Source organism: Fulmarus glacialis, unplaced genomic scaffold (genome assembly GCF_000690835.1).
Source record: "Fulmarus glacialis isolate BGI_N327 unplaced genomic scaffold, ASM69083v1 scaffold2434, whole genome shotgun sequence".
NCBI classification, from domain to species: domain Eukaryota; kingdom Metazoa; phylum Chordata; class Aves; order Procellariiformes; family Procellariidae; genus Fulmarus; species Fulmarus glacialis.
Window position 1 is genome coordinate 4,346 of NW_009208460.1, and position 15,910 is coordinate 20,255.

General features: G+C 36.4%; 1 protein-coding gene across 1 annotated transcript in view; it reads right to left on the reverse strand.

The window, feature by feature from the left end:
* Window positions 1-253: 253 nt before the first annotated feature.
* The window catches only part of RAPH1 (Ras association (RalGDS/AF-6) and pleckstrin homology domains 1), a gene marked incomplete at its 3' end in the record, with an annotated part of 47,027 nt that continues 31,370 nt past the window's right edge, over window positions 254-15,910 (reverse strand). Inside the window, exons 7-14 of the mRNA XM_009576468.1 lie at window positions 15,084-15,243; window positions 11,151-11,272; window positions 9,381-9,446; window positions 7,791-7,934; window positions 6,609-6,719; window positions 2,797-2,895; window positions 2,017-2,137; window positions 254-396 (exon numbers count right to left, since the gene is read on the reverse strand). Coding sequence (XP_009574763.1) covers window positions 254-396; window positions 2,017-2,137; window positions 2,797-2,895; window positions 6,609-6,719; window positions 7,791-7,934; window positions 9,381-9,446; window positions 11,151-11,272; window positions 15,084-15,243 — 966 coding nt within the window. The remainder of the gene's footprint in view (window positions 397-2,016; window positions 2,138-2,796; window positions 2,896-6,608; window positions 6,720-7,790; window positions 7,935-9,380; window positions 9,447-11,150; window positions 11,273-15,083; window positions 15,244-15,910) is intronic.

A 15,910-nucleotide genomic window follows, 5' to 3' on the forward strand; every position in this document is an offset into this window, starting at 1 on the left:
TATGGGAAGGACTGTATCATGCCTTCAAAGAACAGAGGGCTTCTGTGCACACAAATAAAAGCAAGAACAGAAGGTTCCAGGGCTGAATTCCCTGAAAAATTGATTCCTGAAAAAACAATTATATGGCAGTGTATGTTGATAACATAGAGTAAAAAAGAGAAGAAATCCCACTCAAGACAGAGGTAGAAGAGGTATCACTCTGTGTCGTACATTTTGTTGGGCGTTGGTTCTCAAACTAAAGTCTTCTTGTTACCTTGCTGGATTCCTCCAGTTGAGTGCCTCGTTTCCAGGCCTCGGAGAACATGGAACTGACAATACTTTGGGAACGGACATGTCCAGCTGGCTGGGTGTCAGAAACTCCACTGTCAGACTGATTAGAATGATTTGATTGAGATTCTGTTTAGAAGAAAGTTAAGAAACAGTTAGCATATGTTTCTGAATGTAGAAGTAAAGTTGGTGTGCTTATAATGCAACTCTGTGTGACCTTTGTTGGTCACACTTGTTAAACACGTTATCCCACCAAAGGACATTGTTTCCACTAACTACTGCATAAGCTCTAGCTCACATACAGGCTGTTGCTGTCTGGAAGACAAAACAGTGCAACAGATCCCTGGTATTAACCAAATCTTAAGCTCCACAAAGATAACAGCGTGTCAGCGTGACACACTGCAGTTATATAGGTTCTGAAACATCCAACAGCTCCTGCACTTTGGGAAAAGCCTCATTTCATGCAATGCATGCAGCCTGCTCTCTCCAGCACTCCTTCCCAGCACAACCTTAGAAACAGACATCGGACATAGGCTGAGGACAGGCAAACTATGCTAGCCGAGGCAGCAGTATGCTTCTGACTGCTCCATTCCTCAAGGGAAGAGAAGGAATGATGCGCATTCTACAACTAGCAACGCAGATGATGCTCTGGGTCCACAGGGTATCTTGAAAAGACAGCAGCAGCCACTGCCAGACCGATTTATCCAGCCTGGCACCTGCTTTCTGTGTAGTCCCAAGCTGTCTGGGGGAAAAAGAGCATCTAGGCACAGGCTGGACTGCAGCTCTGGCAGAACGTGCATGGCTGGTGGGCTGTGGCTCAGCTCCCCACAACAAGAGAAACTTTATCAGAAAAACACCCAGCTTGGATGGAGAAATTGTCAGTAACCAAGAATTTACCACTACATTTGGCAAGCTGTTCCACACAGTTGAAAAAACATGGTGCCTTCCCAGTTAGGCTGCATTTGCTTAGCTCATTCTCACAGGCTACTTTCTGAACCTTTCAGTAGCATTACTTCCTGACCTGTATCTGCGGTGGACAAAACACTTTCATACAATAAACTGTTTTCAATAATGAAACTTGCCCCTGAGGGTTCAGAATAACCTGGCAGAGTGTCAGTCAGCTCGAACAGTGAAATGAGACTATATAAACCATTCATCAATTTTTAAACTGTTATGTGCTACAAAAAACCAGTCCCAGTCCTTCTGAGAGGTAAACAGGAGCATATTACTGCAGGCACACACAGTTTGACACAGGAACAGAACAGCATTTTCAAAGTTTGTCTCTAAAGAGATTGTTTGGATCTTTGCCTTTGGGCAGGAACTATTTCTCATTTTCCAATCTCAAATATTTCAGTCAACAAAAGCAGTTTAAGAGCTACACACACAAGTCTCTATGCATCATTAAAACATAGATTTGATTTCTTTTTTCAGATAGGTGAAGATAGAGGCATCAGGAATTTGAAAGGAAGTTTCCTCTCCTCAGTATCAGAAAAACACTATTTTGGAGATGAACAAGAAAGTATTATATGTTCCAAATACATACAGCACTGCCAGTAATATAATAAAATAGGTTTTTATATGTTTTTTTATATATATAAATCATAAAGTCTATGTTTTAGACTAAACATAACATAAAAGACTTAAGAGAAACAGTCCATTTCCTGCAATAGTCTCTCCTGAGGTCTTCACAGAGCAGATGATAAAAAAGGTAATTAAATCTTTCTATTATGAGACAAATCATATTATTACCTGGCAAACTAGATGAGCTGGAGCCTGACTTGATACTGGAGCTAGACAAGGAAGTCCAGTCATATGCCGATTCTGTTCTCTTCAATGCTTCCTGATAGTTCAGGTATAGTTGCTTCCCATACTAAGCAAAATGACAAACAAATTTAACAACTGTATAGGCCATGTACCCTTTTCAGACTGTTGAGCTCCATCTCTGGCTTCTCTATTCCACCTTTTTTTCCCGCCTGAGAGAAACAACAGGCTCTTTGTTAAGGAGCTCAGGCAACATTAATTCAGTGCAAATTTAATTTTGTTTTCTTTAACAAAAGTGGCAACTCCCTTCCCCCAACCTTTTGCCTTTTTATTAGTGAACTGCTGAAAGAAAGAAAAAGAGTTTACTTATGCTTGAAGAGACAGTGTCAAGCAAGAAATGGGCCAATGAATAAACTAAGCCAACATGGTGATCTTAGAAAACAATTCTGTTTTCTCAATTCTCTTCTTTTTCCATAAGCCGCCTTTTTAAAATCTGTAAGGGAGCTGGCTAAAATCAGTTAGAACTTCATCATGTGACAAAGAGGTGCAGCAGAAACAAGAAAGGCCCCAATTACTGAATTATCATAACAACAAAGCCTAACAATTTTGCTAGGGAATGAAATATGTAAGAAGATTGTACAGTTCATGTCCAGAATAGTTAAACAGAGGGAAGTTAAATTTAGCATGTATTTTGTTAAGTAACTGTAAATGGATTCAAACAGATGACGACAACAACTCATGACAACCAGACTGCCTAGAGGAAGTTACCTTAGCAATGCGGATGCCATTGATCCATTGGTGTAGAGTTCTTACATCATCACAGCAAAGATACTTTATATACTGGGATTTCTTCTGGATCTGAGGATGCTGCAGAAAAATTGTTAATCCTTATCAATATTTTAATAGCTAGGAATGCAAGGAAAGCCATTTATCTGTTGAGGTCTATACAGACAAACAATGCTGGAAGCTCTTCAATAGCAGTCTGTATTTTGAGCCCACTTAAAAATGTTTGAGAGTATTTCAGGAGGTGGCAGTTGGGATTGCTTAACACACAGATTGGCAGTGTGTCCAGTGTGCACTGATTTCAGGTTTGAAACACTAAAAAAGGGTGAATCTTTCAGTATTTTAGTGCTGTACCTTCTACCTACCAACAGTGTCTTCTGTACCTGTAAAGCTCTTTAGAAATCTTTATACACTCAAGCCAAGTGGTCAGAACAGTCTCAGCTTTTAAAAACCTTCCCGAAACACAAGCAACAGACTGCCAAAGAGTAAAGAGTTGTCTCCTTTCGCTGCTCTATGGACTAACTCACCACCTAAGGGAGACAACTAATATTTCACCTCTCACACCAAAACAAACTGGAGGAAAACAAACACACCGGTCTTCTCTGCTTTTGTATGGCTTGAGTGAGACACTCCACAAATGACACGCTGTTAGGCACAATTCCTTTTTCACCTTGAAGAGCCTTCAAGGTCCCCACTCTACTGATACAGGGCTATCATCTAAAATACTTGCTGCTCCCACATGCATATATAAAAAAGAAGAGGTGCTATATTTATCAATTCAGCAGTCAAGAAAGAAATGTATATTTTTCAAAAATCAGACACTGGAAATCATTCTGGATGGATTATTCAGTTGTTTCCTGTCCACGCTGTAGAAGTTACATGTCTCGCAGCTGTTGGGGCAACTCTGAATACTCAAGTTCCTATTATTTCCTCTACTAGCTTACAGTTCAGTGACACAGAGTTTTGCTAGATGATTGTAGGTATTTAAGTTTTACTGAAGACTATCTGAAACATATATTAAATAACTTTTACTCTCTTTTCAGAATATTTTCTCCTGGTGTCTTCCAAACATAACTATTTCAAAATGAACATGAACATGTTTATCTCCATAAACAGAATATATAACTTCACTTCATTATGATACCAGATAATTCTTTTCATTTTTCATTACCAGCCTCTTTCACATACATGTTGTATAACAAAGAAGAGTCTATAGAAGCACAAAAAAATTACTTCGCTAACAAGCCATCTTTTTCCTGGACTTGTTCAAAAATTTGGCTATATAGAAATAAAAGAACCTCTCAGAAATCTAACATTTAGGACCAAAGAGCTAATATTATATGCTAGCATACAAACGTTATATTTAACAATAGCACAGCACCTGTCTTGCACAGTAAGGTTCAAGATAAACAAAGGAAGCAAACATGTAAAGACAAATCCATTCTGGACTTCAGTGAGAATCGGCCTTTGAATTTGTATTTGCCATTCACCTCTCCAAAAACATGTTCATGTTTTGGAGATATTTCCCAGCTTAGTGAATCTTTGTGGCACAAAACTGAGTTTCTATTAAAAAAAATGTATGGCTTCTATACGTTGGAACTAACATAACACATCGATGTAACATTTTAAGAATTGAGGAAGGCAGAACTCAATCCTGCTTAATATAGTAACTTGGTGATTCATCAGTTCCATACTGAAAACATAGCTTCACTTTGTCTAAGTTACCCAACTAACTCTACCCCATTAATTTACTTAAATAAGCCGTAAGGGACAATTTAGACACATTAAAATTTGCCTTTAACATCTTCATGTCTTCATTTATGCTCAGAATGGCAATACTTTTTTAAAAAATCTACTTAAATAAGACTTAGTCTGGTTTACTCTGTGTGGTCAACAAGTCTGAAAAAATAATGCACTATTAACCTGTCCAAACGATGTGGATAGAAAGTGACATGTAAGGAGAAGAAATCAATTTACTTCAAGGAATTTATAAATACCTACAAACACTGATATTTTTGCTTTTAATTGCATTCAATTAACTGCGCCAATGACCTTTAAGAACATGGAAAATATTTCCAGTTTCAGGTGTATGCTTTCTGCCTTAATATCATGACCCATATTTGATATTCAGTGTTTACCTCTCAGTGGGCCCAAATGCATGTTCCCCTGTCTACTGGAAGATAAAATCCTTTTTTCACACAGCGGACAGGCAGCCACACACTCCAGGCACATAAAACATTCTAATGTACGGACATATGCAACACCACATGAGCTACACATCAGGGAAGGTAAGAGGTCAAAGGAAAACTGTAAGCGCAACTATAACCATCTCTTGTTACTTGCACCATTTTCAAATCCATGAAGACACTTTACTTGCTACGAACATACTGTGAAATCCTGTTTTAAAATAGCTTTGTAGCTAGCTATCTTGCAGGAGCTGACACCATTTTGAACACTGTGTGGGAGTCAAGAGAGACTGTGAGATGAGCTGATGCAATGTAAAATAACTTGAAGTACTCAAGTTGTTAGTCTCACAATTTAAGATCAGGTCACTGCTTTCATAACATTTTTTCCTACTTGTTCTTTCTACCTGTCCTTTATACTCATAAGTTTCTTCCTTCACAGCATCCCCTTTCCCTTAGGCTGGGCAATATGGGTAGACTTGACTATCTAATACCAATTTCTGCACAACTCTGGACCTACACTCTGAGAAGACGGCAACTTCCTGAAGTTAGTATTTCAAGGGGTATTATCTCAGTGAACCTGAATTGTTGTAAGGTATAGAGTTGCCAAAGGGACAAAGAGAGTTTAGTGTTATGTTTTAGAGTATGATGAACAAGACTTGGACTCATTAGTCTAGAAGTAAGACAATTCAGGGCAATATGAAAATGTTCACAAAGTCATGAGGAGCATGGAGAACAGGCAGCAATTGTTCACTAACTGTTCACTTCCTGTACAAGAACTAGAGGAAAATGAAATGGAAAGCAACTGATGGCTCAGAACAAGTAAAAGAGCGTACAAGGTGTACCTAACTGCTGCAGCATTCTAAAAGTTTCTTGGAATGCCAAAAGAGATGGGGCACACTCAAAGAGTAAGAATGCACCTAGGGCTATTGAACAGCCAAGATCCACTCCCTGGCTCCCTAAATTTCTAAAGGCTGAAAAAGTATTCTGGGGAAGTATCTCTGCAAGACTGTCCTGCACTTCTAATTTTTCCCTAAGCAGCTTATAAAGAAAGTCCACTTTTTAGAGAAACCTAGAGTGCTAGATGAATCCAGTAAAGCCATTCTTCTGCTGCTCTCTATGATCTTTTTTTCTCCCCAACCATGCAATCCACACAGATCTTCTGGCAGGAGGAGGAAATTTGTCACCTTGATGGTGAAGAAGGTGATTCATAGCCATTTCTTCCCTCTGCACTAGTCCCTGCATGGCATTTTCTCATTTTTTTACTGTATTTCTGTCAAGGACGGTCATTACAACAACTCCACAGAAAACACAGTTAAACATAGCTTTCTCATTGTCACTGTAACTTACAGCAATTTAGATTTCTCGTGTGCAGAAGGAAAATAATTTAGACATTTGCCCTGAAAACCGACAGGCAGTTTTCCAACTGTTATATTACTATAGGAAGTGTATTCTAAATTATAACCTCTCCCAAAATGAATATTGTGTTAATCAGCTCTTGCTCACAATTAAGAAGTGTAGTTATTATAAGGGACTAAGATTAGTGTGGAAATATTTTAAGCTCTTTAATTGCTCTTTTCAGTATGAGAATTTTTAAAACAATTAACAAGTTACCTTTAGCACTAAACAATAGTCTGTGGGTGCTTTGTATTTGTTCCGATAGTCCTGTCCATAGTAAACATTGACATGATCTAGCTGTAGAAAGCACATGAGATCCCGCGAGACCTATTAAATACAAAAATAATCATTTACAAAATATCTTTATAAGAAAACCACATGCACTGACAAAAATCAGTCTAGTGTTAAGATCCAATACTAATATAAGGTCTAGTTAATGTCTAATATTAGTTTCAATATGATTTGAAAATGGTTACCAATACAAGGAAATACAGCCATGCATAAACTCTTGCATCAGACATTCATTTTTAACCAGGATATCCTTTTCCAAATTCCATCTGTTTTTTTCTGTTTTGTCTGCGTTTTGCCTTTTGACAACATTTTACACCGGACTACTAATGTTTACTCAGAGTTGGTATTGTTGACCAGGAACTTCTTAACAGCTGCTGGTTACATTTAATCTTGGTAATAATCAAGGTGTCCAAATTCCAGTGTGACCATGAGTATAATTGTAATGATGTTTGGCAGTGATTGTAGGGCACAGAATTTCAACAGACTATCTTGCATATAGATTGTTTTAACGAAGCAAAAGGCTGTGGAAAGAACATCTGAGATGTATTCAGCTCTAAAGGGAGCGCATTTGTAGCACCTTTCTATTTACTTTTCATTATTGATACACACAGAACAGCAGTTAAGTGACGCTGGAGAAATGGTACTGTATTTATCAGTTTCAAAAAACGTAGCACAAATTGGTCCGAAAAGAATCCCATTTATATGAACTAACTAAAATCAATAAAATTATGCAGACTGATTGTGGAGTCGGTCTGATATTTTATGATTGGCATTTGCAGTGCAATTTAGTCCTTCATCTGAATTCTGCTTGAGAAAAGACAGCCTCTTAACTCCAATCATTCTTCCTCAAGCGTTTCTGAACACCTAACTCTGAGCTCACTCAAAAAGCAGACTCTTGTCCTCTTGTATTTTTAAATTTGGGGTTACACCCTTCACATCAAGTGCTGCCAGAGTAATTTACATGGTATTTCCATGATAAAGCTGCACTTTTAATTAAGGGATGTGGCACTAGGCAAGGCACAGCTAAGCCAAAATTTAAGGCTGACTCTTATGTGCACGATTTACCAGTAATAAACAATTAAACGAAATTGCTTTAAAATAGCATACCTTTGCCTTCCCTTTAGGGACATAGTAGATTCCAGAAGCTCGAAGAAGAAAGTAACGTTTCTTCCAAGACTTCTTACCATCCTCTTTCAGCCACAAAACTCCTTCAATCTCTGGCACGGTTACAGAACTTCCACAGAAACATTCCTGCCGATAAACGCAGCGGTTTGGGAAGAGCGAAAGAGACAGTACATACAGCATGCAGTGGTTTGTTTTTAATGACTGAAATTCTGAAATTCTTTATCTCAGGAATGCACATGTAACAGGGGCGGCTCTTTTTTTCATGCAGTAATATGAATTAGAGATTAACTGTAGAAGCTATAAGGTAATTCAAACAAACACAATAGGGGATCTTAGCATTTTCTCAGTGCAAGAATGACAACAAAAATATTAGCAGCTATTGTAAAGATTTTCTAACCACTGCTTATCAGTAATAGATCCCCCAATGGCTTTACGGGCTTTAAAGTCACGAGGTCACCTTATAGATGCAGCCTCATAAGTCTAAGCATACACAAAACCTAATTACATATCCATCAGATACAGCTATAATTCATTCCATGAGTACTTTGTTGCTACTAACTGCCAACACTACAACTTCTGTTAAGGTTATATTTATAAAGAGCTAACAGAGGAAAACAAATGTTTTAAATACACTCCAGATTAATACGCAGCACAGAGATTTATGAGTAATCCTAGAAGACAGAACGAATTAGACAGAATTACAACCCTCTCATGGCTTCAAGCATCTTTTTGATCCACAGTATTCACATGACCACTTACTAAAACCCATATTAATAATATACTAAGAGCATGCATATGCTACTTATAAGTTAAATTGTATTAAGTGTAATCCAAAATTAAATACCAAAAATATTTACTTTTGTGTAACTATTGAAATCATAATCATTATTCTAGAAATCAAGTAGAAGCTATGACACTTCAGCATGGGTATGTCTGCAAAAATGTCACAAAACCGTTCAGTTTTCAGCTTATGGAGGCTATGTTAACTGTGTTTTATTTGCTTCACACATTTTTTTTGTTGTCCTTAGTTCTGTAAACTATTTAATATGTTTGATATTAATTGACTTCCTTTTCTGTCACTCATTTTTAAAATTTAGTATTTGATTGTTTATTTTAAAATGTAACTGAAACAATTTTTAACTGCTTTGCTTACTAACAAAATTTGAAATATTAACATAGACCAGTCACTGAACCAATGCTATAGAATTTTGTAGAGAATAACCATTTGGAAAGTACTAGTAAAAAAATCTCTACCACCACAGGTCAAAAAACCAGGTGACAGTTCTGCAAATTTTGACTCTTTTTAGCCACAGTTACAGGCAACCTCATTCTGATTATCACTGTGTATGGAATTTTAGTTATTAAACAAAATAAAGACATGTTTTTACTAACTGATCGTATCTGAAACAGGGTAACATCAAAATAGCCATTTATCTCAAATGTAACACATTCCATTCACATTTGTTCCAGAATTACATTCAGCTCCATCCATCAATTTCAATCACCACCTTTTAGAGTTTAGCTTCAAACTCTGAAATGACCACTACGCCCTTTTTGTTTTGGCAGTCTTACCTCTAGCAGCACCTCTTTATTTCTGTCTGCCATCTCAGAGGTTTCTTTCTTCCCCAGAAGATAGTTCTGTAACAAGATAAAGGTTAATATTTCTATAGGCATTCTGAAATCAAGCCAAATAACATTTCTCATTTACCTTTCTGTAGCAGTAAGAAAAAAACAGCTATTATCTAAGAACAATACCTTAATTGAACAAAACTTTGTAGTTCAATTGAAACTATCTGTCAGACTGCTAAATAATACATGGAACTAAGTTATAACCGCCTTTTCCAGAAATATCAATCAGTCCACTCTTTTATCTTAAGTAACAGCCTCAAACAACCTTGTCCTGGCTTTCCACAAAACAAACAGCTGCCTGGTACAATGCATCCAGAAATAAAAATACCATGAACTTGAAAATCCCACAATAAAAATATTCAAAAAACCAGAGATCTTTAAACTTGTTACATACTGCCATTATTTATGTGTTCAAAGAAGCACACACAGAAGCAATGTACTTCTTTCCACCTTGCTCTGACAGTTTTGCTGAATAAAAATATTTATTTTTCATGAAGAATTACGAAATACTCCTTGTCTTCTTAAAAGGAAACTAACTATGCATAGGTACTGTATCTTATTTAACAAGAAGTTTTGTACTCTTCTTCATCTTAACAAGGACTGGGACAATGAAAATCTTCCTCTTCCTAATCCCTAGCTCTTATACTGGAAAAAAATAATATTCACAAACTTTAGCCAGTTCAGTATTTTAAAGCAAGGAGAAATATTGGTTTTATGCTGGTACCTCATCCTTGTTGACAGTGTCTACCATATGTATAGTAGTAAACATACCAACTACATGCTTTTAAAAAGAATTTAGAGTTTTGCTGCTTCATCGCAAAGCACTTGAATAAGACCTGGTTTTCAATTCTTGCTTAAAAAAAAAATAAAAATCAAGTACACTGATGGTGTCTCAAAGGATGAGCATGCAAAACTGATACTCGGCTTAAATCCAAGAAATTACCACATAGATACCATACAAATATAAAAAGAATTTATGACCCCAAAAGGGAATACATTAGGTAAGAGTTAAGATCAAGTGCTATTATATCCAGTTCTTTTCAATTCAAATTCTTCAAAGAGCCACCTTCTGCTTTTCTGTTTCTTTTCCTCCACTCCCTTAGAATACTGAACTGCTGCTGGATATCAAATCTGTAGCTACCATTTGAGAGGAGAGAGGCCTTTGAGGCCATTTGGGAGAGAAGAGGGGCCTTTGGTTTCCTAGCCAGGGAACAGGAAACACAGGTGAATAGAGGCAGGTCCCAGCTTCCACAGGGAGGGACACGTGCTTTCTTCTCTTCACTTGCCATTTGACCATGGAGTAGCTAGCTATTCTCTTAGATTTTCTCTTCCCCTTATTGCCAGCAACGTAAGAATGCACAGTGGAGAGGCATTGCTATTAGCAATATCTATGAACACCCTTCTCCTTGAACAGCACTAAGTATTGGTGTAAATGCCATGAAACTGCTTGCCTTCATCTCCATTAAAATTACCCACAAACACATCAGCAAATAGATTGCTTCAGCTCATGGTTTTCTGCTAGGGACTTGATTTTGTGCCAACCACAATGTGGATGCACTCAGTGCTGAAATGTAAAGTTGCCTGGCATTTTAATACATACACAAGTACCAAAATAAAAGTATGGAAATGTATGCTACCAAAAAAAGGAAGAAACTGCAATCAGGCATGCATGCGTGCACACACACAGGCATTCAACATGAATCTCAGGCTTACCTGGGGATTCTTGAAAAGTGCATATTTCTCTATACGTTCCACGAACATTAGTTTGTTTTGACTATCTCTTGTCCAGTTCAGAAGATTCTCAACTAAATTTTCATGATCTTCAAAGATCCTTTCTACAGCAATAACAAGAGAGCAAATACATTTGAATCTGTCACATTTTGTGACAGAAACTGCTCTGTAGTCATATTTGGGAGACAAGGCATATACATAGACAAAATAGAGTTCACGGTCTACTAAAATGGGGAAGAAGTTTACACTAAGAAACTAAAAGAACTTAGTCAACTTTCAGATGTGCCTGGTTTAATTTTACACATACACTCACTCAACAGTCTCACTTCCATCTCTTCAGGCTTATAGTTCCATCAATATATGAAGTGGTTTTATTTTTTTTACCTGACAAAGCCTATAATCCCACATGAACACAGCAGACTCAAGTGACGACATTTCAAATATTATGAGCACAAATAAGAAGGCGAATCACATTTATATATACTCCGGTCCACACAATCCCTGGAGGAATTTATTAGGCAGCTTTTTCAGCACAAAATTTGTTTCTAGATCCCCAATCACTATCTCACTCATAAAGTATCAAAAAAAGTAACAGACAATGATCAAAGGGAAAACAAAATGCTTCCAAAACGCAGAATACCCATGGTTAATGGGGGTATTATAGAAGAAGTCTGAAAACTGACACTGTCTATTCCTTACAATCTATCTTGCTGAATAAATGATGTATCAGCAATGGCTTCTGAGAACTCTGAGCTTTGACTCTCTGTTGAAATAGTTATCACTAGTACAAGATACTGAAAATAGGCAAAAGAGGAGAGAGGAAGAAAAAAGACGAAAATTTACTGAAATGGTAGAGAAATATCTGAAAACCCTTATTCTAAAATAAATAAGGAAGAATACATCTTTGGGAAACCACTAGACCAATTTTCTCCTCCTTTCTAAGACACTGAAGTAGAATCTTGCTTTCTGCAATTTGTTCCCTCTTCACACAGGCCACACAACAGTGGCATTTCAGCAAATTATTTATTTCAGAATCCTTTGGGACTTGCTTGACATTTCATTTGCATCTGAAAGCTGAATATGGTTTTTTCCACAAAAATCAATTACACCACATTTTTACAGAGGGTATACGGCACTCATCACCTCCAGACCTAGGAGCTATCACTAATGAAGACTGAGATGACAGATGACATCTCAGCATCTTTGGTAATTAAGAATACTAAGCAGAGTGAATGCAACAAAATGTCATCTGTAGGGAATGAATTAAGGTTTGAGATGACAACACAACATTACTGAGGTCCCAGTGAGATCTTTCTAAAAAGCTTTCGAGTTACAACTCACGACTTCCATCAAGCTCTATCAGCAACACAGCAATACTGTCTTCCAAGAAAGTAAAAAAGGTGTTACCTAACAGAAGAACAAAACAAAAAAAATTCAGAGGGCTGTGATACAAAAGCTTAAATCTCGCTGCAGCCTCATTAGTGAAACTGGATAGCTTTCAAAACATATCAGCTGTTATTACAATAACAATAACTGAATTCAAACACGAAACAACTTAATCACTGAGTGTATACGTACCTATAGTATGTAAAACTGCATATAATGCAATGTTCTTATTATTAAACATACTCTCTAAAATTAAAACATTGTAACTCACAGATACTTCATAGACATACTCTGCTCTAACTAAAAAAATGAAAACAGCCTTTGTTCCAGGAAAAAGAAACCTTCCAGAGTTGTTTGTTACAAACTGGCAGGGTAAAACTGGGCAAAGCATTTCATTCTGCATGCTGGAAATAGTATCACTGAGTTCTTCTGAAAGTACATATAAAGCTCCTGGTTAAATCATTAGATAGTAACAGGTGGCCTTCTACTTCAAGTACATGTACCTAAATCAGACTCCTCAAAAACTAGTTAACCACACACATTTGAAGCAGACCAATAAAATGCAGACAATCAGGAACTCCACAGGCCTCATGTCTTTCTCCTAAGTTTGTTAGCTTCTCTCTAAGTTTGTTAGCTTAAAGCTTTCACTTCATTTTATTGAACCGCGCAATTATTGAGCAATCAACTGACAAGACAACATGGAAAAATACACTGTGAAGGTACATAGGTCTTCTGTCTCTTGCTAAAGGAAAACATTTTAATAAAGGAGTTCCTTCCTCTTACATAGGCATTGACTGAAAAAATGTTTCAAAAGATGAACCACTGGCGAAATAACACAATCCAATACACATTAGTACATAGGGTGAGGGCTTTGTTGTAATCATTTTTTTGTCTGTTTTTCAAGTTCCAGTATAAAATATATGAATCAAATAGGCTGCATTTTGGATTGCCTTTTAAAAAAACACACGTGTGACGTCTATGAAAAACTACCTAACAGTTGCCCCACCAAGGATCAAGGAAAGCCAAACTGAAAAACAAAAGAGGAAACTGAATTCTACCCTCTTGCATCTCTCTTAAGTTTATCATGTTGTAGTCTTAATTTAAAACTCTGTAATTATAATAGATGTTGTTCTTTAGCTTGAAACTCTTTCAATACAGCAGTCAAATTCTGTCATTCCCAGTATGTCACTGAGCCCATACAGTAGGGCATGCATATATTTGTAAAACATCGAACAAGAGAGATTTGTTAACCCAGTTTCATTTCAAAAGAAAATTAATTCAATCACACTGTTAATTTGGATAAATATCAGTTTATCTTTCTGTCTGCAGCCTCGCTCTTTGTTTCTAACAGAAGTTGAGAATATTTTTTCCAGTATTTTTTTCCTTTATTCTTTTCAGGCTGCCCAGTGAATGGAAGTGTCTTATGAGAGCAAATCTAGGATGGGAAAGACCCCTTGTTGAGCCTTGAGTTGAGAATCCTGCTACCTACACATTCAGAGATTTTTCAGTGATAGAAACATAAAACTATTGCAAAACTAATAAAGTTATTTTTTCATACTATTCTCATTGGTAAAATGTTACAGAATTACACCTTTGATTTTTATATACCTAGTTTGGATTTACATAGGACTTGTGCAAATTCTTTTTTAGTTTCAAAATTGGGCAACTTCTAAGATTTCATTTATTAAAATTTTAAGGTTTTGAGCCTAGTAAGATGTTATTTTTCACATGAAAGGTACCAGATTCAATGGATACCCTGTCACCCTACAATGGCCTTTTTTGTCTAACAATAAGCAAAGTTAACATGCTACACTGCCTGAAATAGAAAAGGTTTCACCAAAAGAGAGAGGAAATATTAATTTGCATTTTAATTTGAAATAAAGATATTTGGGTTCAGTTCTGGGCTTTTCTTTAGTGAGTGGGTAAGGTGCTTAACAGCTCTGATGGAATTCTTCTCTGATAATGGGGATTAATAATACTGTTTTTCTATCATTTTTCCCCTTCTCTTCCATTCAGATGCTACATCCTTTGGCTAAAAGAACAACTTACATTGTGGTATGTGTAATGCAGCATAAAGGAGCTTTAACTGCCCTTAGAGCCATATTGCCAATTGCATTAACATATTTAACAGAAAAAAATGTAGACAGCTTTTTGTAGTAAGAGCTATTAGGATCAGTACAAAATACTATTTACAAAGAGGAAGATGCAGAGTAAGATTTTTATCCCTTACTTCTTTCTTCTGTGAGGAACACATCAAAACCAAGAGGCTCAGTAACTAGACATTAGTAAAATTCCTCTATCACACCTTAGAATTTAGACGTGATTTTAATATGAAAGAAGAAAACATTTCCAGATCATTCTGAAACAATGTCATTCATAAGCTTTACTACATGAATGAACATTTACTACATGAATGAACGGGATGATGGACATTATGAAGATAAGAATTTAAATCATTTGGAGGACATAGATACAGACAAGTATTACATCAATAGATAATAATTATAAATGTTTATAATTATTACTTACCCATTTGCAATTCAGAGATGGTTTCCACCAATGACCAGTCTAAACTGTAACCGCAATGCGATTTGTCCATCAGATTGTCTAATACTTGTCTCACTGTCTGCCTCTCATCCACCATCATTGTTTTTGAGCTATCATCAGACATATGGACTCTAATCACCAACTATTATTAAGCAGAAAATTAGGGAAACAAGAAGAAGGATTACTTTCCCACATTTCAAATAAAAACACGTTTTTTTAAGATCTTGCTTCTTTTTCTAAGATTTTGTTAAAATAGCATAAAATACTAAGTTCACTCAAAACACTCCCTCAAAATGTAAAAAGCCATAAATGATGGTTAGATATTTGTATCACAGACATTTAACAAGATACTGTTCTCCTTCAGTATAGGAGAGTAAATATAAAGGTCTTCCCAAAACAATGACAATGCGCTTTAGTTGTGTGTTAAGGAGGAAAAAAATCCCTCCTGCCAGTGTCCTGTTCTGATTAATAAAATGTCTTTGTGATAATTTTTCTCACATATCTAGGTGGAACAAACACAGATATAGAGTTCTGCACAACCTTATATAGAATCAGAATTTTTTAGATTTGTAATTCAAGCTTTCTGCCCGCTTCCTTCATATTTTCTAAAAACGTTGATCATGTAAACAATATACCTATACTAAATCATCTTTTTCTGGGGAGTATGAAGTATTAGTGCAAAAGAAATCTGCTTTTAAAACACAATGGCTTTTCATAGGCACTTTAAAGAGGTCACCATCCAGAAAGAAAAATGCAGCCATTTTTTTAACCAATCAAAAAACTTAAGACAATAGATTCTTCTTGCCAAT